Consider the following 23,191-nt stretch of genomic DNA (forward strand, 5'->3'; position numbering starts at 1 on the left):
ACGGCAATGTAAAAACAATCTATATAAAATCAGTAATTAACAAAACCAAAAATTCATTCCCTTTATGCAGTGAGCAGCTGGAGTGCATGAAGTCTTGCCTAGGGACGGATGAGGAGGCAACAGAGGGCTTCTGTGTGTGGATTAAACAGAAGACAGGTAAAGGCAACATTTTAGTAGGTGTCTGCTAGAGACCACCTGCATAGGAAGAACAAGCACATGAGGCCCTTTGCAGGCAGAAAGGAGCAGCTTCACATTCTCAGGCACTGGTCTTCATGGGAAACTTTCACCACTCTGGTATCTGCTGGAGGAACAACACACAGGTAATCCTGGAGGGTCCTGCAGTGCTTTGACAACTTCCTCCCTAATTACTCAGGAGGGGCGACGAGAAGAGCTGCCCCGCTGAACCTCATACTCCACTGACCATGAGATGGTGGAGTCCAAGACCTTCAGAGCAGGGATGAGGGTGGCAAACAAGCTCATAACTCTGGAAATCAGAACAGATCTGGCCTTTTCAAAAACTGCTTGAAAGAGTCCCATGGAATAAGGAGAAGGAAGAGGGGCCCAAAAACGGTGGTTAGTATTCAAGGATCAGCTCCTCCAAGCTCAAGAGATTCCCATCCCACTGAATAGGAAGTTAGGTAAAAATGTCAGGAGGCCCTGACTGGACAAACAAGGACAAAACTGGACAAACTGTCAAAACGCGGACACAAAAATGAAGTGCACAGAGGGTAGAAATAAGGACAGGTAACCTGGGAGGAACACTGTGGTGGGAGAAAAAAATAGTTTTCCCCCTAAAGTTATAAAATGGTAACCCCCCAGGGGGTGGTTACCCTTGGGGTTGAGCCAATGAGTGCTTTTGCAAAATATAAACATATCACACTCAGACCAGAAAAGAAGGTTAGTTGTAGTTGTAGTTGGAGAGGTGGCCATGTTGTGAAAGCCACGAGGAGAAGGGGCAGGAGCCCCACTGGGGGCTGGGCCTTCCCCCAGCCCCGGGCTGGGGGGCTACAGGGACTTGGAACAGTGTAAGACTGGGCTAAGTATCTGTAGTTGAGAAGCTGGGAGGTTTTTTCTCTACTGTGAGTAGCAGACGGAGCAGCGGCAGAACAGTACTGACTGGAGAACAGTGGCAAAGAGCCAGAGAAGATAAGAAGCAGCAAACAGGCATTGCAGCCAAGGAGGGAAGACACAGAGATCTCTAATGGAGAGAGAGAGAGCAGAACTAAGCCCTACAGAGACAGAGTTTGGGTAAGAACTGAAAACCAAAACCCCCAAACTCCTTTTGAAATCCCTCCTAAGTGGAGGAGATGGACTCCTACTGGATGGAAGTCCTAAAATGCAGCATGTGCTGCAGAGAGAGGAGCTAAGAAGCTCAGGCATCCTGGAGCTGGACCAGGATGGCCAGACTGGAATGTGGAGGAGGGCCTCGCCCTCCCGCTGTTGCTGCTAAGCTAGCAGCCTGAGATCAGAGCACAGGAGCTCTGCAAGGGAGTTTGAATCCCCTGGGGAAAGAGACCGTCAGGAAGGCTTCTGCACTTCATGATATGACGTGGTGAAGCGACCTTTGTCCTGGTGAACACAGCCCACGGAAGAGAAAGACCCTCGCTTGGAGTCGAAGGGCCAAGAGGGGCTTGGAGACCCCCCCGTGTGTAATGATAAAAGATCCAGCTACAGCTGCTGCATGGAGGAAGAGAGACTGCTGCTCTGAAAGTGGAAAGGATCTCTTCTTCCTTCTTCCCTCCTGGACTTTTATTTGGAGGGAAAAGAGATTTGATCCATAGAAAATCCATCTCACACTGGGCTGAGATGTGGAAGGGGGCTTGAACTCGTGAATTGGATTTTTGGGGCTCTCAAACCATTACAAATACAAAAACATTATCCAAGCTTCCAGAGAAAAAGCTAGGAAAGCTACAGCCAAATGCAATTGAATCTGGCCAGAGATGTCAAAGACAAGTTTGAAAGTACGCAGGTGACAAAAGGAGACTAGGGAGAATATGGGCTCATTGCTGAATGAGATGGGGATGTAGTTACACAGGACATGGAAGAGGCTGAGGCACTGGGTTCTTCTTTGCCTCAGCCTTGACTAGCAAGACTGGCTTTCAGGAGACCCAGGTCTCAGAGAACAGGAGGAAGGCCTAAAGCAAGGAAGATGAGGGTCAGGGAACATTTAAGCAAACGGAATATATATTTATGTATATATATATATATATATATATATATATATATATATAAAAATATAAAAAAGCCTATGGGTCCTGATGGAATGCACTCACAAGTACTGAGGAACCTGTCAGTTGTCATGGCAAGGCCACTTTCAATAATCTTTGATGAATCATGGCAACTGGGAGAAGTGACTGAAGATTGAAAGAAAGCAAATGACACTCTTATCTTTAAGTGCAAGAAGGAGGACCCAGGGAACCTGTTCAGACCCATTCAGCTCACCACAACCCCTGAAAAGGTGATAGAGCAGATCATTCTGGAAACCTTTTGCACAAAGGACAACAAAATCAGGAGTAGTCAGCATGGCTTCACCAACGGGAAGTCATACTTGACCAGCTTGATAAACTTCTAAGATGAAATAACTGGCCTGGTAGGTGAGGGGAGAGCAGTGGATAGTGTCTGCTTGGACTTCAGTAAGGTCTTTGACACTGTCTCCTATAAAATTCTCATAGACAAACTGCTGCTGTAGTAGTTGGATGGGCAGACATTGAGGTGGACTGAATTTTGTCTGAATGGCCAGGTCCAGAGGGTGGTGATCAGTGGCACAAAGTCTAGTTGGAGGTCAGTAAACTAGGTCAGTGTACCCCAGAGGTCCATAGAGGGTCCAGTCCTGTTTAACATCTTGATTAATGAGGTGGGTGATGGGGCAAAGCGTACCCTCAGCAAGTTTGCAGATGACACAAAAACCAAAGGGAGTGACGATAGGCCAGATGAGCGTGCTGCCATCCAGCACAAACTTGACAGGTTGGAGAAACAGCTTGATAGGAACCTCAGGAAGCTCAGCAAGAATTGCAAATTCCTTCACCTGAACAACCCCACACACCACTATAGGCTGGGGGCTACTAAAGGAAAGGAACTTGGCAGAAAAGGACCTGGGGATCCTGGTGAACACCAAGTTGAACATAAGCCAGCAATGTACCCTTGCTGCAAAGAAAGCTACTACTGGTATGCTGGACTGTGTTAGGCACAGTGTTGCCAGCACGTCAAGGAAGAAGATCCTTCTCTTCTGCTCAGCACTGGTAAGGCCACGCTTGGGCTCCTCAGTGCAAGAGAGACGCGGACATACTGAATAGAGTCCAATGAAGGGCCATGATGATGATGAAAGGACTGCAGCATCTCTCCTAGAAGGAAAGGATAAAAGAGTGGGACTGCTCAGCCTGGAGAAGACAAGGCATAGGCAGGATCTTATTGATTTCTATGAACAAACACCTGAAGGGAGGTTGCAAAGGTGACTGAGCAAGGCTGTCTTCAGTGGTGACCAGAGGCAATGGGCACAAACTGAAACACAGGAAGTGCCATCGGAACATCATTAAACACTTTTCTAACAGGAGGATAAGTGAGCACCCGCAAGCGCTATCCAGGGACATCGTGGCATCTCCATCCTTTGAGATGTTTAAAACTCTCTGGACGTGATCCTGGGCAACAACGTCTAGGTGGCCTTGCTTGAGCAGGGGGGAGTTCTGCTGACAGAGAACAGCACCCTGAGCAGTATTCTGTTCAAAGTCTTGATAGACATACCAAGCATTTTAAAAAGAAAGTAATATTACAAACACCGGGACTAATCACGAAAAGGCATCATCACTGGGTTTGCATTTTTTCAACTCACTATATATTTAATACAAAAATCTAAAACCATTTCCTTTTCCCCTAGATTTTCTGTGTTGAGCCCTATTGTATAGAGAAATATATACTAAAGCAGATACTAACCTTTTTGGATGCCAGGAAAGGGAGGGAGAGATTGAATTGTAATTATTAGATTTCTATTGAAAAAGTACACCACATACTTTACACTGGCCATATAATAAATTGGTATTAACATAGTTAAGAAGGAAGCTCTAATAAGGAAGGGGGAAAAAAAACCCAACCCACTACTGATTAACAAATCATTAGCTCCCTCTTTTCTTTGGCAGATTTTTGCACCTCCTCGGAATAACACGGTATGGTACATCATTAAGGGATGTTAACAATGTGTTCAGACCAGATTAGAAAACAGTGCATAACTAGGAATAATAATAATAAATAAACACCTCCCACCCCAGCTGCAAGTCAGTTGAGTATTGGAACCTTAAACACATTAGACTTTGTGACAAGAAATCTTCATCTGTTGCAGAAGATGCAAAAGCACAACCAGACTGCAGAAAACATGACCAAAGTTTCAAACTAATCAAGTTGTGTAAATGCTAATAGTTACAAGTTCCCAGAAAGTTCATTATGTCAAAATAGGGCATGAGAAATGCTTTCAGAATTATTACTACCAGTACCCACTTAAAAAAAAAATTAAAAAAAAATTAAAAACTTGATCTTCACAATGTTGTTTGCAAAAAGTTGCATCTGATGTTGGTTTACTATGACAATCTAGTAGTATATTTTCCCTTACTATTATTATCAACAGTCATTAGGAAAAAACATAATAGAAAAAATTCTCTTCACAAAACACAGATGTTATTATAGGTTAACGTGCATATTATACTACATTATACGGATTACTCTCAGACTAGATTAACACTAGGTAATAAAACCACTGCTTAGAAGAAAACTTAAGACTTTACTTTATGCTAAGACTTCCAGTAGGACAGGCCTGCATTTAAACAGACTCCTGTTCAATGCTTTTATAATCTCTCCTAGTTATATTTGCAAATTAAATTATCACAGTTTTGAGAGAGCTTTCTGTTGCATTGTGTTTTGCTCCTGGACATCCAATTAATGGTGTATTTGTAACACCATCCAGTGAAATCACAGTCTGCTAGTTGTACTGGAATGTACAGCAAGATACCACAAAGTAACAGATGCCTTTTTCCTCCATACAAAGTTAACCAGTGTGTATTTGGAAAATAATATTCTTTATATACAAAGGTAACAAAGCAAACATGGTTAAATGGCTCTTGAAGGAACATGTTAATGCAAGGGACTTGACTGGGAAACACATTCACAGATGCACATAATATTTAAATCTACTTTGTAAACGTGATAATATTTGCAGAGTACATTGATGTCCTAATCATAATTTCCTTAAGGTTTGTTTGCCATTATATTAAAAACAAGTTTTTTTCCACAATCGGTATCTAGGTTTGCACTCTTAAATACGGAGCTTCACCAAGTAGTGAAGATAATGAGCATAAGCACCATCATGTTTGGTAATCCTGACTTCAAAATACAGTTTCTCAAGTGGCAAGCAATTTATTCTGTTTCAAAAGCAATTTTGCTATTGTGTTAGAAAATTGTACTTCAGTATTTAAAAACAGTAAGATAATGAATAATGGATTTTTCATAACTAGGATGAGGACAAAAATCTTTGTGTCTTTGTTACCTAGTATTTTTCTGCACTTAATTGCTTGAAGTGCTGATTTTCTCTGAGTGACAAATCAATTAAGTATAATCCTAGAAACCTGTATTAAAATAGGGAAGCACTGAAAGCAACATGAATAAAGAAGCTAGAGTGAAGACATCAAAACTCTCAGCATGACTGCTACTAAATCAGGTATGATGAAAATATCTTGAAAAAAGAATGGTTTCCTAAGGAAAAATGAACATTAATATTAAACAACTTCCAACAAAATCTGACTGTTATTAGGAATATCATTTAACAGATTTAACTGAAAGGAAACCATGTACAATAAATACTTTTAAGTGAAATTTTGACATAAATATCTGCTGTGAAAATGATGCCTCAAGTCATGTGTGTTTGCATCATTCCACTTTGATGGCTGTTTGCCAGAGTAGAAGTGACTGCAGAGTTCCATAGGTACCATAACTGCTAATGGAAACCATTTTAATTCATTTAATTCTAATTTGGCTACTTATTTATATCCATAATAATTTCTGTATTTTCTGCCAGCTTTCCATTACTCTAAAAGAGCAATGTTCAAGGGTGCAGCATGAAGGTGCAAGGCACAGGGCAAATGTGACTGCACACTTTTCTGGTTTTACTCACTTGACAAATGCAGAAGCAGCATCTATGATGATGTTTTTTATCTGCCTGCTTAAAAGACTGAGATAGGAATATAAGCACTGTGTCAGATACTGCATAAATACTGCTTCTTTGCCTCCTATCACTTGTGCTATCCACCACAATTCACAAGAAGGAAAAACAAAGCTTATGTCTTAAAGCAGTATTTCTCAAAGCTAGTGAGGGAGGAAAAACGCAGGTGTGGCCATGAGTCTATACAGGAATTGGACAAAGGAGATGGCCCTGGGATGCAGAGTAGCGTGGAACAGAGGCAGCAGTGGAAGAAGTTCTATCTGAGTAGAAAATCTGAAAAAGACCACTTCCTGGCAGGTGAGCTACCCCCATCCACTGCTGTGACTGTGTCCCATCACGTCAAGTGCTGGTGATCTGGCTGAGTGACTGACAGCCACAGGGCTCCCTTTGCTTCTGGTCATGAGCAGAAGAAAGACACAGAGTAAGCTGCACAATCTGTCTCATCCATATCCTGCTCCATCTCCAGTAATGACAGGTATATATATACAAAAACTTAGAAGACAAACCACCAAATCAGCAACTCCTGTAGGTTGCCTGTATCACTGACAAAACTGCTCAGATCACATCCTATAACAAAATAAAAATTCCCAGGAAACTGCAGCAGTAAAAATTTTATTAAGAAAGGCACATTCATCCATAACCATGTTTATAAGTATACAATGTATTTTTATATTCTTGCTCTTCTTATTCAAATAACCAGTGTCTCCATAAAACAGATTGCTTTGCTAGAACCTACCCAAGAAAAAAATCAAATTACAAATACTTATTTTCCTCAAATATTCTTCTGCATTTCTAAAAATTGGGAATTACAATTTTCCTCTAATTTGAAACACCTCACACAGCAGTAAATTCTAGTAAACTACAAAGCAATCATGCTGTTCCTAGATTACAACAGAATTTGAAAGTGGAAAAATCTTCTGTGGCTAAGTGCATGAAATTTAAAGAATTTCCTTTAAACGCTTCCTACAAAACACAGAAAAGCTATTCAGAAGTTTTTAGAATTGATTAGAGTTTGACACTATTTGTCCCAATTCAGCTTTAGCTGAGCCTCTAATGTAAGTGCACCCCTAATCAGCATTACTTGGGTAGTCTCTGAATGCAAGTCCTGGCCTAAAAAAAATACACAGTCATACACAAAATAATCCTATTGAAAATTTATATGCACTATCAGGGACAGGTGTGTCAGAGATGTCTACACAGAAGACAACAGTAAACACAGTATTCCAGCAGTTATTACAAAAAAAAAAAAAAAAAACAAAAAGGAAAATACGTTTGGACAGCTTTTAAGAAAGCTGAATATTTGTGGAGCTGAACATTTATACCCAGTTTCAATAGATAATTTTGCTTTTGTGTCCTTGCATAACAGAATTTTTAAAAATCTAGTACAACACTTTCATCATAGTGCATGTTTATCCATCCAAAATAGAAGGAAAAAGTACTTCTACTGTACGCAGGCAAGTTTATTACTGACTGTGTCACTGAGATGAATATGACCAAATTCTGCAATAAGACCAAATAAATTGTCACCCCTCCATATCCTAAGTGATACAGAGAGATAGTCTGGAAAATCATAAGGCAGCATTTGTGAACTACTACCACCACTAAAAAAAAATAAAAAGAAAAGCTGGCATCTTCTAATATGAAGAACTAAAGGCAAAACCCTAATATCTGTTGAGATGAAGATCTAAAAGCAGAATACAAAGTTATTACCAAGGCAGCTCCCTTTCATCAGGAGCTTCTCAAAAATTGCTTAAAACAGATACTACAGGTTCCACCAGACACCTACAAACCCCAAATACTCTGAATGCTATTTTCTTCTCTCTCCCCTACGTCACACTTTCTTTACCAGAACAATATACAGAAGAAGCAAACAGAAGATCTGTGTAACAAAGCCTTCATGAAAAAGGCACCTTTCTTTACTCCTCTTTGCTTACCTTACAAATCACTATGCATATCCTAACACAAGATCTTTTTCAACCCATGACAAGATGAGTGAGTCTCTGTATTTAACAAATAGGAACCAGAAATACCTAAATACACAGCAGGACCTGAGGAAACATCATCTACATTCACTAGAACCCTATTTTTAATTAGTAGGGTATGTCATTGATTAGAACAACGGGGCCATTTTATCACTGTCACTGGGTATTGTTATTGACATTGTAGCCCAATCAATTGTTTTCTCTCCCTGTTCTTAGCAATCCAAATGCCTGCCCAAGCAACACAAATCACTGTATTTAGATACTATATATACAAAACACGAAGGCATGCAAAAATAATAGCTTAAACATGACCAACCTTAGAAATACATTATAAAGTTTATTTTATGGCACATGCAGTCACATGTACTCATTGCAAACAACAGCATCATCTGCAATAGTAACTTGAAGTTCTCAAACTTTTTTTTTCCTAATGATTAAAACATTTCAGATCAGGATAATGACTGTAAGAATAACCATGCTAAAAATTATGACTGTAAACCTGTTTTGGTGTGAAAGAGTATTACTAGTGAAAACTATAAGGACAACTTTTTCCAAATATACATTTCTAAGTAATGTTAAGTCAAAGAACTGCAATCAAAAATTACTTTTTTACTAAAATCACTTAAAGTTCCTATGTCATCAAAATTTGTGTCTGCAGACTAAGTATTACAAACTACTTCTCAGGTATGACACCAATGAAAGTGTCATCGTTTGTAAAAATACCTAACAGTTGCTAAAATGAGCAGCTCTATATGCATGTAATAAATGGCTTCCTGCATCATTATATCATTATATTATTCAATTTTGCTCTGAAAAGCAAAAACCGCAGCAACTAACAATAACTATGCACACTGCAGAAAAAGCTCTGAAAACATTAACATATGGCAAGACTATTTTTCAAAACTTATACATCAAACTACTTTGATCTTTGTTCCAGGTAAAAATCTCAGAACCTATCCTAAATCAGGTGTCAGTCCCAACAAGTAGTATTAACCTGTGGATAAAGTCTTTGGCAAAGAAAGCAACACACAGTTCAGGAATGTCAAATTGCTGACAATGGGCATAAAATGTGCATTGAGAAGAAAGTTAGAAAAAATTTTTAAAAAATCACTGTTAACTTCTTGCTCTAAAAACTAGTAGTACTTTATAACTTGAGTCTTGAAAACATAGACTCAGTCACTGTTATACAAATACAGCATCCCAAGTATGAAGTTGCCACACAAACAACCCTGCTGGAAGAATCAGAATTAAGAGATGGCATGTCAGACTAAGCCTAAAAGTCACTCGGTGACATAGTTCCCAACAGTGGTGAATCTCTGTCCAAGATCACAACCCAGGAAAGGCTAATGAAAAAGGGTAGTATATCCTGCAAGACAATTACAGCAATTTTGACTATTTTTTTAAATGAAATCAAGTTTCACTTTGCAAAAGAGAGAAACACTTTGAATTTCAGGTGAAGTCTGTAAAAAATAGAGGAGCAAGAGTTCTCCTGGAAAAAGAACAGGACATTAATGATTGATCTGTAACAATGGCTTAGCAGCACAGACAACTCTCCTAACTATTATTCTAATGAGATCTCTTTACACCGCATTTGATCCTTTCCTCCTCAAGCTACAATAAAAGATGGAGGTGTATTCAAGTGAACATTTGAGTATAGCAGCATAATGTACAGCTGTGTGTTTTAATGTGTTGTCATTTCCAATACACTTCAACACCTATATATTAGCAGCTGTAGCCTAAAACACCAGGAATACCGTGTTGTTCAGAGTTCATGGCGTTTCTACCAGATATCAACTGAACCTGCAACATTTGCAATTTTTGTATGACAGTATAAACCAATACATCTCACTCTGAGTCACTGCCTCCAATAAAGAAGATTTTTGTCCTACAGAGAGTGGGTTAGACTGATCTGTAATGGTGTGCCCACTTAGGTGCCACTCCTGTATGTATGTCATGGAGGAAAACCAACACAAGACAAGGGCTCTGATTTAAACAAAGCACCACAGGAACGAGGATGATGTTATGAGCTTTGTCCACAAGCAAGTGCAGGTGTGCCAGTACACATATAGACAATTAACAAGCAGTACCCACTCCCCCACATTCCCACAGCTGCTCAATTGTCAGGAGCTTCTGTGACCACATCCAGAGCAGCAGGATGGATAGCGCTAACAATGCTATTTCTATCAAAAAAACCTAACAGACATTTACAGTTTATGTTCCTGGACTAAACAAGTTATTGCTTCTGGTCAAACAACAGATGTTTGAAGAAATTACTGTCACTTTGCAACAGCAGTTTTAAAACACAGATGTTCAAAAGTAAATTTGGTTCTTTCTTCAGAATGCTTTATCACAGAAGCTATATTAAAATTCAAATTAATGTCAATATTGTCAGTCATTCAGCTTCATCCATCATTTTCAAGCTCATTTTCAGGATGAAATATGTAGGATCATTCCATTACCAGGTGTGGGGGGGAGAAGAGGAAATTGAAACCTGTAAAATTCTGCACAGATATTGTAACAACTTTTGCTCTAAATATTCAGAAGTACTCAGGGAAAGAGACTAGCAACATTTCAGAAAACCAAAGAAATACCAAGTATCACTGCATATAACGCACTCAATGGGTAAACTCCTCTGATACATATCAATGTCTGGGATTTTTAACAATTATGGACATTTTGCCAGGCTTTTCAGACCCACAGTTACAGTAAAGTAAGTTATGAGCTTTCTATGAACACCATTCTACAAGAGATATTAGGTTCTATCAACTCTGATTGCTACATGGTCTCACCAAATAATATTTTCAGTTACTTGGTCTTAATTATTACACATGAAATATCAAAAACCTGGCATATCACTTGCCACTGGCATATGAAGAATAACATCTACACTATGAAAATCACATTGTAGTTTAGAACTAGAACACATACTCCTAACAAAACTGAAAGTAGGTTGCAGGAATCAAAGTATTTTAAAGCTCATGTCAGGCTATGTCAGAAATTAAACCCACAGAATTACTGTACATGCACTGAGTGTTACCTGTTGACATTTGTATGTCTCTTTTTTGGTGGTTCACTGTGAAACTGAGCCAAATACCCTGAAAATCATAACCACAAGGACTACATGATTGCTGGGAACAGCTTTCATTTAAAACATTTTAAAAGCAATAGAACAGTATTATGACATTAAATCATCGTATTTTCTATGTACTACAAAAACTGGTTTAACATTTTTAAGTATCAGGGAAGCATGTGAATTCTCATCAAACTTCAAGTTCTGCAGACTTCCATTCCATTTTGTCTGGGATAGATTTCATTTTTTCTATTATACATACTTCACATGAAATAAGCTACAATTCACCAGTTGTTAAGCAATAAGTATCCTGTATTTACCTGGAAAAAAGACACATTATCCTATTATTTTGTTCTTTTTTTCCCTCTTGTGTAATTTTCTTACTCACTAATGACATAACAGAGTAAGAATTCAAAAATAACAGTATAGTCAGTTGCCTTAAACCAGAGTTGCTCTATCAGTGAGCAAACTGCAGAGACAAGAAACAGCAGTTGATCTGTTCCATAACTTGCCCTACCACAACCACTAATATATGTAGTTGTGTCATTCATAAATACACTACTGTAGCCCACACCATGAATAATCCTGCAAGAGGTTTCCTTCCAGGGACTGGGTGTTCTTCATGACATCACCTTTGCGAATACCTGAAGTGCAACTACATTTATGTCACACAGGAGACAGCTGGCAAAACATGATTTTCTGGTACCAGCTCAAGAGTCCCAACACCAGGCCAAATGCATGTATACACTGTCAGCAGCAAATGTAGAACACCTGAACAAACCAGGTATTTTGCTTGTAGATAAATGAGGGCTGTCTACTGCTTAACTCCTTATCAGCTTCAAAATTCCAGCAGGCTTCTTGTTTTCCTTCCGTCCAGCTCACGTGACAACACAGGCACAGGACAGTTAACTTCCTTCCTGTATTTAGCAGTTGATTACTCTGGGGCTGATGATGACAAATACAAGTCTAACATATGAGAACAAGCATTTTAAGTCTCACTGCACATTTAAGGTGATCCTGGATTAAACCCGAGATACCAACTATACTATATTTTAACTGGTGTTTGTTTCTAGACATCTTCAGAGATATGCATTATACCTTTTTAGGTAAAATCGTCAAGCATACATGCACACGATAACTTTTTGCATATCAGAGACCTCAGTGACTTCAACACTCTTATAAGTAACTGCAACATCAGGACCTTTGCTGCAGTTTCCACATGAATGCAAGGCTCCTTCAGAGTCTGTGCTGAAGATAAAGATTAGAAAAGCAGGATGAATGATTCATAAAGACATAGAAGCTGTAGTTCAATTACAAGCTTAGAGTCATAAGACTTAGAAGTTGTAATTTGACTGTCTGCACTGCCGTATTTCCCTTCTGACTCTACACAAGATAGCTGTGGTAGAATCTACACAAGCATTTCCATGTTTTTGTTACAGGGAACACCTTCCAAAGTACACAACAGGTGGTCTCACAAATCTAGGGCAAGGTATTCCTGAAGGAGAATGACCAACCTACTCAACTCACATTAAGAAAAACATGAACAATTAAAGTGAAGAGGTTGGTAAATGCATTCTAACTCTCAGAGCTCAGAAGAGGAATTCACTAATCAAGTGATCAAAAATAAAGAAACACAATAAATGACCCTGTCAATTTTTAAAAGTTTTTTAAACCTGCAAGAAGTTGAACAAAAGTAATGAAAATCATAGATAATCATTGGTATGGAGGATCAGTAAGTTAAATACAAATCACCTGCACTTGAGAAACACAGATGATGAAAGACCATAACTCTGAAGATGTAATCTAAACTGGACAAAATGTAATCCGCAGTCTTTGGAGGGTGATGTTGATCAAACAAGATAGAGGGGAAGATACAGAATTGGTAGTTCCTTGCTAGATCTTACAGTTTGCCAAATCTGCTTATAAAGCCGTGACTGAACAGGTTATATAAAGAAATGCAACCACTGCTTGCAAACATACCTTCAATGAACCTCTGTATCTTTATGACTTATAGACTCAACCCATCCCATCCACAGAATTTTTCAAGTCACCAAAACAGTCCTGGTTAATCTACAACACCTTTGATGCTCTAGACCGAGGCTTTGCCAGTCCTACCCTTTATTCCTGAGCACAACACCTACTGAGAAACAAATTTCAGCAAGCACTTTCCCTGCTTCAATTCTCTAAGGTATAGGGATAGTGATGATAAGCTGCCCTACCTCAAAACGGAGGACAAACCTACTACAAATTGTTGGACATTCGAGTATTAGTGAGATGGGGAAGGCTCCTACTAGAGTGGACTGTCCTACAAGCTCGTGAATGTTCATTAAAAAATCCTTTTTTATCTAGTTTAAGAAACAAGACAAGGTAATTTAAGTCTAACCTATTTTGCACAGTTTTAAGCTACATTTTTTTTAGTTATTCTATTCTGACAAAGAAGTAAATACATTTTATTCATTATGAAACAGATTTATTTGGACTAGAACAACAGCACCAACTACTCTGTTTTAGCAAGTCCATTTACTTCAGATCCTATAACTGCTCCCTCCAGTCCTTGTGTCCACAGCCAGTGCCCTAGGAAAACCAAGAGAAGAGGAAAAAAAACTCAAAACAGTAACTATAATTATATCCTCTACCATAAGAGTGCTATCTAATGGAGATACCAAGATTATGAACCAAAGTTTCTCATTCCTCACAACAACAGTGTACCTAGAAATTATTCAGAATAACGGGAAGCAAAGAAACGTTCGATATCTGCCTGAAAAGTTAATTTGATGTTAGACCTTTAAACCAGCTCCTTCAAATTGCTTAAGCACCAACAGAGTGTATTTCAAGCAATCCGAAGTTATTTTAACTCCCATATCCAAGAATGGTTCCCGCAACCCAACAACCAGCCCGCACCGTATTTACTAAGGACGCCCAAATTCACGCCCCTTCCCCCTGCCCATCCCCCGCCGCGAGCATCCCGCTCCTAAGTGAACTCCTGGCAAGGGACCCGAGTCGCGGGGAGTTCAGGCGGCGGGGCCGGGGGAGCCAAGGCCGCACGGGGAGCGGCCCTGCGCATCCTCCCGCCGCCACCGCTGCCTGTCCCGGCCCCGCGCCCGCCGCCGGGACGCGGGAACCGCGGGCCGGGAGGGGCGGCCAGCGCCGGGGGGAAGCCTGCGGGAGCCAGGGGCTGCCGGCACCCCCCTCCCCGGTCTGCAGCGGCGCCGCCGCCCCTGCGCGCCCTCCCCGCGGAGCGGGCGGGCGGTGCCGGAGCCCTGCAGGGCAGCGGGGCTGGGCGAGGGGCGCGCACCGCCCCGCCCGCCGCCGGGGACGGGGGAAGGGGAAGGGAAAGGGGGGGGGAAGGAGTGGCCGCGGCGGCGCTGCCCGTACCTGCTGTGGCGCTGCGCGGCGGCGGCGCTGCTGTAATAGGCCGCCCTGCGCTGGGCGCTGCGCGGCACCGGGCGCAGCGGGATCTGGTCCGCCATCTTGGGGGCGCCCCCCCCGCCGCCCGGGGGGCGCCGCCCGCCCCGTGACGTCACGGCCGGCGCCGGTGACGTCAGGGGGCGGGGGCCCGGGGTAAACAAGGGGCGGTGGGGCCGGGGCTGGAGCGGGGCTGCCGGGCTGGGGGAGGTTTGCGGCAATGTCCGCTAGTATCTGCAGCGGGGCAGCCAAGAGGGCAGGGTCTGGCTCTTCTCGGTGGCGCCAAGCAATATGACAAGAGGCAATGGGCAGAAAGTGATGCACAGGAAGTTCCACCTGAGCATGAGGAAGAATTTCTTTACTGTGTGAGTGACCGAGCACTGGAACAAATTGCCCAGAGAGGTTGTGGAATCTCCCTCTCTGGAGATACTCTAGAACCGTCTGGTTGCAATCCTGTGCCATATGCTCCGGGATGACCCTGCTGGAGCAGGGAGATTGGACCAGATGACCCACTGTTGTCCCTTCCAACCTGACCCGTTCTGTGATTCTGTGATTTTTCAGCTTCTGAAGTCCCAGACGGGTGAGCTGCAAAGAGGATGAGCCAGGGGCTGTGTGGGTGCCACCTATGGGCCTGGCAGCGTGGGGGGCACAGGCAGTTCATGTGGGTGCCCTGAGTTCAGAGCTTAAACAGGAATTGCAGGAGACAAATCCTGCCCTGGTTCTCCTCAGCTCGCCTACACTTGTGTAAGTTGATGTAGGATCAGCTCCCCTTCCACCTCTTGGAGGGCGAGAGCCAGCTGTCATGTGTGCTGGATGTCAGTGAACGCTGATGGGAGCCCCAAGAACAAAAAAAAGCACTGTGAATTGATGATGATGGTTTCCTGCCATTGAACAGAGACGGGTATTACCACTTGTAAATGGACATTCTGTGTACCAGGGAAATGAACCAAGTCTATGGGATCTCACAGGGGAAAGATCAATACACAAATCACCACCAGAAAAAACTGCTTTGGAAGATAGAAGTTTTCATAGACCTACTGTAGGATGTTATCCTTCGGTATTTCTCTGAAATCAGATGGTATGCAGAACAAAAGGCCTAATACCATCACAGATATGAAAGACTTCCCACAAAAGGAAAAAAAAGGAAAATATATTTCTTTGTCAATGCCCATAGCTAAATGAAGTTGCTCTTATGACCTAGACACTTAATATAGAAGTGTTGCTTTACCTTAGGATGTACTTTCTACCTTAGAATAAGGCACCCCAGTTTGCAGAGTACAGTGAAGAATGCTCCCATGTGCTGGAGTGAAGGTTATGGAGCACTGGCAGTGCTTGCCAAGTGCAAATTTCTAAGCAGTGTTTTGACTTTAAGTATATTATGTGTTACTGAACTAACCGACAGACACAAAACGCTTGAAACTGAACCAGGAGAGTGGGAACAACAGTTACACAGGAGGCACAAAGCTTGTATAAAAGGCAAAAATCTCTCAGCTGGACATGGGGCAAGACTTTGCTGGGTATTCGAAGTGTTGCGCTCGGAAATGCCAAAAAGGGGACAGATATTTATTTAACTTTGTAGCTGTGATAATCCTTACAATATTGATGGCGGTACAACAGTAGACTCATAGAATTGTAATTTAGAGTGGAAGGGATGTCCAGATGTCACCTAGACCAAGCCCTTGCTCCAAGAGATGGAGTTTGATACCAGGTTGTTCAGGGCCATGTGCAGTGGAGTATTGAACACCTCCAAGAACAGCACAGTGTTTCCACAACTTCTCTGGGCTACCTGTTGCAGTGTTTATCTTGTGATAAACAAATTGCTAATAATTAATCACAATTTCCCATGTTCCAACCTGGGAAACATGAGATCAGCCATAATTATGCATCTCTGAGAAAAGTCCACGCTCCGTCTGCTCTGTATTGTCCCATTACTGACTTATATTCAGCCACAAAGTTTCCTCTTAACCTTTCCTACTCCAAGCTGTGCAGGCTGAGCTCTCAACCAGTCCTTATATATCGTGTTCTCCAGCCTCCTGACCGTCTTAGTCACTCTTGTGTAGACTCACTTCAGAATAACAGTGATGAGAAGACCAAATCTGGACAGGTATATACAGGGGGGAAGAGTCACTTCCCTCTTGTACCTGCTGGCTACACGTTTATAAATACTGCACATCTCACAACTTTAAAATTCTAAACTTTCATATTAACAACTATATATTCAGAATTCTCATGTTGCTAATGAGGTTGCTGCAGGTCACTGGGGCCAAGAGAATTTGTTTCCAGTTTACTATTTGATTCAAGCTCCATGGCAGAGCAGTTTTTGAACTGAACAGAAAGCACTTAATTCACAAGTTAGCAGCCCAAGATCAATCTTCTTGTCTGTGCAGAACTTTGGTTCTGGTTATTTGGTTATATTTCTGATTACTTAACAGATTATTTGGCCTGTAACTATCTTTAATGTTAGTCAGTTATGTGTATGTGTTTGTAGATTCTGTATGTATAGATAAATACATGATCTAGCATATATAATGAAAGGTTTATTATTGTCAGACTTGTAAGGGCCCCAGCATGAGACAATCATTAGGAACCATAAATGCCTCTAGAGTCTTGATTTCTTACTGTCTCATGTATTCTGTAAGCATTATTTTATTTATGACTACTTTAAGGTTTTAAGAGAAAAATACTTCACTGTTACCTATGTACAGAGAGGCTTTAATTAGAAAGCCCTCTAAGAAGAGGAAAATGAGGTTTTTTGAAAATCAATGGCCAAGAGAGGGACAAAATGGAATATTTGTCATTTTAAATGTATGCAGTTTTGATTACTTCAAATATATGTTTAAAAATTGCAGTTAAGACAGTTGCTGAAAATCTGTCATGATTTCATTTTGATCACTCTAATTGCCTTTTTGCATCAGGATTTTCATAAAATGGTAAAAGCTCTTAAGAGTAGGAATTTTGGTTGTGTAACATCTTTTGTCATTCATTTCTAGATTGTAGTCCTGTTTCATGTTTTGTAAAGAAAATCCTTACATTTATATAGAAGTTTCTTAATGCAAAATTGAGACCTTGGCATATGATATGTAGGGACTTTTCAAGATGCCACTAGAAAATGTGCCTGCATTTTGAAAATAATGTTTCCTTTTCTATTTAAAAATACCAAAAGGTTACAGAATAAACTTGTTCTTGATTCAGATTTTGCTATTCAGGCATTTCAGGCAGATGTTATTTTGCTTTGTGAAAAAAGCTTTTCATTTCAGGAATTAATTTCAATGTTAAGTCCTGGTTAGGTAACATTTGTCACTTAAATATCATGATAACATACATTTATAATAAGTAAATATAACCCCACTCTAAAATAAAATTTCTATATCATCCTTTCCATGCTTCTTTTTTGCATCTTTTTGCATTTATAACAGGTGGCAGAGATCCAGAACCTATGATTTATGGATCTTGTGAACTCTTGGTTTGAGTAGGAATGAGCTGGCATGGAAACTGTTTTGCATTTGTTGCATGTGTCTGCTACAGGTGCAGAACCTATCTGTTGCTAGTTCTGCCTGATATCCCCAGAGGGCATTTTATAATAATTTATACTTTCGTTACCATTCTACTTCTGCTGTAAATGTTCAAGGTTAAATGCTCCTTCCCTCCTAATCCTGTTTATGTATCCAGTCTGGGCTAGGGTAAGGGCGGGAAATAAAAGACAGTTTGAAGATAATTCATTCTTCATTATCTTCTTGGAGCCAAATTATAAAATCATTTATACTAAAGTAAATCTGTGGAAGTGATACTAAAATCAGTTTAATATAAAACAAAAGAAACGAGTTTCAGTAAGCCTCACATAATGTTCCATGATACAAAATTTACATTACTTTTATACTAGGTATTTTCTCACCTGATCCTTCAAATCTCCTTGCATCTCTGTTTTAATTGTGGAACTTTATTCATCAGTGATGAACCAGTTTGGTATCTGTCTTCAAATTTTCAGCAAATTGAAAATTGGTCCAAGATACCTAGAGGCTTAAAAAAAATCACTGGCAGAACCTAAGCACAGCAACACAGAAAGAATCTGGTTGTCCTTATAGGAAGAGCTAAGTGCAGCAAGGAAAACTACACCAAATAAATTTTTACACTGTTAGAGTGAGGGAGCAAAACAAATACAAAACAGAGGAAGCTAAAACAGCTGCAGTTATCAGTTTTAATAATTCTAATAGGAGAGTCTTCATATCTTCATATCAGTAGGATGTAACAAAATGTTGCCTTGCTCTGGGAAAGAACAAAATTGGAGATACTGTTTACTCTGAGAGGATCCTTGTTTTCAAAAATTACTTCAGACTGAAGCTGCATGCAATTCAGTTATACACCAAAATCAATCAGTTTAAAAACAGCAACAAGAAGTAAAAATAATTATATTAAATATTACTATACTATTAAAAACACTGGGATGCAATAAGTACTGGAAACAAAATACTGATCATATATAAATAAGATACTATTGTCTACATATCTACTAGAAAGAATATCCTATTCCTACACATTTTATTTTTAATATTCACAGCATTCAGTGTTTGTCAATTAATTGTGCTCCCAGCTGTTACATTTCTTTCAGACCTTCCTTCAAGGTCTTCTCTTTGGTAAATGTCAACTCTCTGCATCTCTGCAGGATTTATAGATTGCTAAATCTCTGTTCCACCTATTGTAGTCCATCCTTACCAAGCAGTGTGTCCCACTGGCATCACTCCAGCGCTGTGCCACCCTCACCTGTATTCCACTAACTCAGTCTTTCAGCATAAAATGCAAGCAATATCTTCTCCAATTAAATCAGCAAAATAATGTACATGTTGTATTTTGGATTTTGCTAGAGTACTAGACAATAACAGATCTGGCTGAAAAGGCATTTTCTACAGTTCACTTGGCAATAGATGAGGCAAACAAAGCAAATCCTAGAGTACTTAAATAAAATTGGTTTGGAAACAAAGGTACACTTTGGTGACTTCTGATACAAATATCAGTCATATGTTCGCTTAAGGTATTAATTGTTGATTGTGGATAAACAAAAGGAGAAAATTATAAATACAATACTCATTATTTTACTGCACTGTTACAGTGACCCTTCAGTGAGAACCGTCTAGTAATTGTTCACAGTATCTATTCAGTTATGTTTACCTCTAAGTTAAAAATTGCTTCAAAATATGTTTCAAAATCCCATGCCTTCTAGTTTGCTTCTGAGATACACTTTCTCATCCTCTTAATGTATGTAAATTCAATTCTAGATTTTTATTTCTAGTTGGACAAAAAAATCCCATGGACTCAAAAATTTTGAGCTGGATTACCAACTTCTGATCTTCTCTTAAAACAAGAGACTATCCAATGAAATGTCCCTATGATCTGTGGTGCAAAATCAACAGCAAAGCATATCAGCACTTTCAAATGACACTATTTTTTTAATGTTCTCATTGTGTTTATTTTATCAAATTCCACACTGCTGATATTTCAAATAAATAAATACAGCTGCTTTAACTACTTCTTCAAACTGAAAGAAAATGCACCCATGGATTAATTACAAATTTCATGTTGTTTCAGAGCTTCTGAAAAGGTCATGGAAGGACAAACAAGGTCCAAGTGTAAACTCGAGTATTCAAGTTGTGATTGCTGCTATCAGACTCACTTGGATCTGATTTCCTTTTGCAGTTTCTGTTACAATAGTGACAAAAAAAAAAAAGCTGCAAGTGGGATTAGGGGGTCTTTGTTCTGAGAGCTATACAGAACTCAATGAAGAAAAAGGTTCCCAGATGATAAGTGACAAAATACTTAGTGTCTTGTATTGCATATCCTTCAAAAGTCAGAAAATACTTAAAATCTCCTCTTTCTCTGGTATCTCTTTATGTCTGCCCCAGCCATCAGCTCAGGCTCATAGCAAAGGTTTCTTATTTGCCTCAGACCTGCTTCTGAAACCCATTTTTTCTCAGACATTTTAGCCAGCCACATCTGGCTCCTGTTAAAACCAAAGCGTCATCTCTTTGTATACTGATTTCACTCCAAGTAGAAGTTCAAAACTTACAGATTTTTGTCTCTCATACCCATATAGGAAACATAATTTTCACAGAATCATTAAGGTCATTTCCTCTCATCCTTTCACTTGAAACATGGCAGAATAGATTGACCCCCACCTCACTACAACCTCCTTTCAGGTAGTTGGAGAAAGTTATAAGGTCCCCCTGACCCTCCTCTTCTCCGGACTAAACAACACCAGTTTCCTCAGCCATTCCACATAGGACATGTTTTGTAGAGCCTTCACCAGCTCTCTGGCCCTTTTCTGGACATGCTCCAGCACTTCAATGTCCTTCTTTGTAGTGGGGGGCCCAGAACTTGCCAAAGGACTCACCAGTGCCTCTTAGTATAGAGGGAGGATCACTTCCCTGGTCCTGCTGGCCAAACTATTTCGGATACAGGCCAGGATACCACTGGCCTTCTTGGCCACCTGGACACACTGCTGGCTCATATCCAGCCAGCTATTGACCAGCATCCCCAAATCCTTTCTGCTGAGCCACTCTTCCCCAAGCCTGTAGCACTACATGGGGTTGTTGGGACTCAAGTGCGGGAGCTAACACTTTGCCTTGTTGAAGTTTGTTGTAGCAGTTATCCTTAGCACAATCTTAGCCTCAGAACTGCTACCACACCCTTTTTCTGGTATTAGGAATATCAGCTGCTGCTCTCAGATCAACTCAGCATGAGCTGAAGAGACCACTTTCCTACCTCATCGCTTTCCATGTCTTGTTTCTTTCCATTTCCTCTACCTTCTTCCCCAGTAGTGCACTGAGCAGCAATCTGTTCCCGCTGAACTGATTATTTCTCAGTAAGAGATTGTTTCCTATCACTAATCAACAGATAATTCCAGTGGGTTTTGTCTACTTCTATAATTTGCAAACGTTTTCTCTCATTCCTTTGGAAATTCCCCATGAATGGAAAAAAAAACAAAAAAAAAGGTTCATTGCTCTTTTTTACAACTAAGAAGGGTCAGCTTCTTTCTACAAAGCAAACTGAAACCAGGGTTGTCCTCAATAATACTGGATAAAGAACATCAGTTTGGTCTCCAAAATACCAGGATGAAGACTGATCAACCTACAAACATGAGCTCCCTGCAGCTTCCAATATCCTTATCTGGTTCTAATTTATGTAAATCTGGAGGAACTGGTAGCCAAACACAGTTTTTGAATGTAGGTAATGTTGTTGTGAAGAGCCTTAAGACTAAAAAGGAATGTACCTCATATAGCAGAGTAAATAAGTTATCCACAAAAACTGGCTGTGACAGTATACATTTTTAGTGCATTGCTTAGACATGATACATAAGGTCTGAAATAAATAGGGATTGAAGTCACCAGGATTTAATTTTTTGGATTACAGAGGCATGGAGTCATAGTCCATGATGTTAGTGAAAATAATTATATAACCAAAATTACAGGTACAAGATACAACAACCCAACAGACAAAACAAGATTGAAACAACCAGCTAAGGGAAGAGAAATAAAACATGTTGCATAAATTTCTTTTGTAGACTGTATGTACAACTGTAAGGATGATAGAACAGTCAGCTGTAGCTTGCCATTTATCAGTCTTTTGGTAAAAAGAAAGATTTTTCTAACCCCAAATTATCTTTCTATGAAAGGAATCGAAAGGAGTCCGTGTCTTGTACTGACTTCGGGGAAATTTATTAAATTAAATTTTAAAGGCTGAAGAGAAGCAAAGAGAGAGAGAGATGTGCATTGCACCTTTCAGTTAGAAGGTTGGTGGCAAGAAGAAAGCAGGTGAAAAGTCAAGGAAGAAACTGTATGGAAAAGTGGCACTTTTAGGGAATTTTTCTGCTCTCATAGATTTCCTATTAAAAAAAAAGAAAAAGGCCACAATCCTTTCCATGAATTCTACTGATAGCACAAGATAGGTTATTTTCTGAAGATAGACTTTTGTTTGGGGATTATATGCTTTTTTCCTAGCTTCTTGAATTTTTTTTGGCTTTCTACAAAATCCATGTAAAATAAGGAAAGACATGAGTGACCAGTTTTCCCTGAAGTTTTCAAGACAGGTGCTTGAAAATAATTTCACAGACCTCTGGTGCAGTGTTGAAATACAGATTAAAATGATCTGCCTAGAAGCAGACTGAGTTGGGATTAGGACTGACTCATGCTGTCCCGCCCAGATCATAGGACTAATCCTTTTTTCTATGAAATGTATGGATGGTTATACACATCACTATTAAATATTTATCTTCTAGGAAGCATGTGTTGCATAGACTTTGCTTTCTTGAAAGAGGCAAGTTGATCAGTATTAAAGAAAAAAGGCTGTGGAGGGGGTGCCCTGCAAATTTTATATGACATTTTCAAGAAAATAAAGATAACTTTATTTTAAGGCCAAAGACATTTCTTCTGGAAAATAAGAATTAATGTTTTACACCACGTTTCCCTTTGTACTTGTAATGTGCAACATGGTCTCTTAACAAAAGACAAAATTAATGTTATTAGAGGATTCCCATTTGAAGACTTG

General features: G+C 40.0%; 1 protein-coding gene across 3 annotated transcripts in view; it reads right to left on the reverse strand.

Annotated features, from left to right (window-relative positions):
- ATP9B (ATPase phospholipid transporting 9B (putative)) overlaps positions 1 to 14,742 on the reverse strand; it is a 157,160-nt gene extending 142,418 nt beyond the window's left edge. For all 3 annotated transcript variants that reach the window (XM_051798877.1, XM_051798876.1, XM_051798875.1), the window contains exon 1: positions 14,627 to 14,742. In XM_051798877.1, the coding sequence (XP_051654837.1) occupies positions 14,627 to 14,721 (95 nt within the window). In that variant the 5' untranslated portion in view covers positions 14,722 to 14,742. The remainder of the gene's footprint in view (positions 1 to 14,626) is intronic.
- Positions 14,743 to 23,191: the final 8,449 nt, after the last annotated feature.

The sequence above is a fragment of the Manacus candei genome, unplaced genomic scaffold, assembly GCF_025592945.1.
Source record: "Manacus candei isolate 608988 ecotype Guabito, Panama unplaced genomic scaffold, ASM2559294v1 h1tg000049l, whole genome shotgun sequence".
Lineage (NCBI taxonomy): Eukaryota > Metazoa > Chordata > Aves > Passeriformes > Pipridae > Manacus > Manacus candei.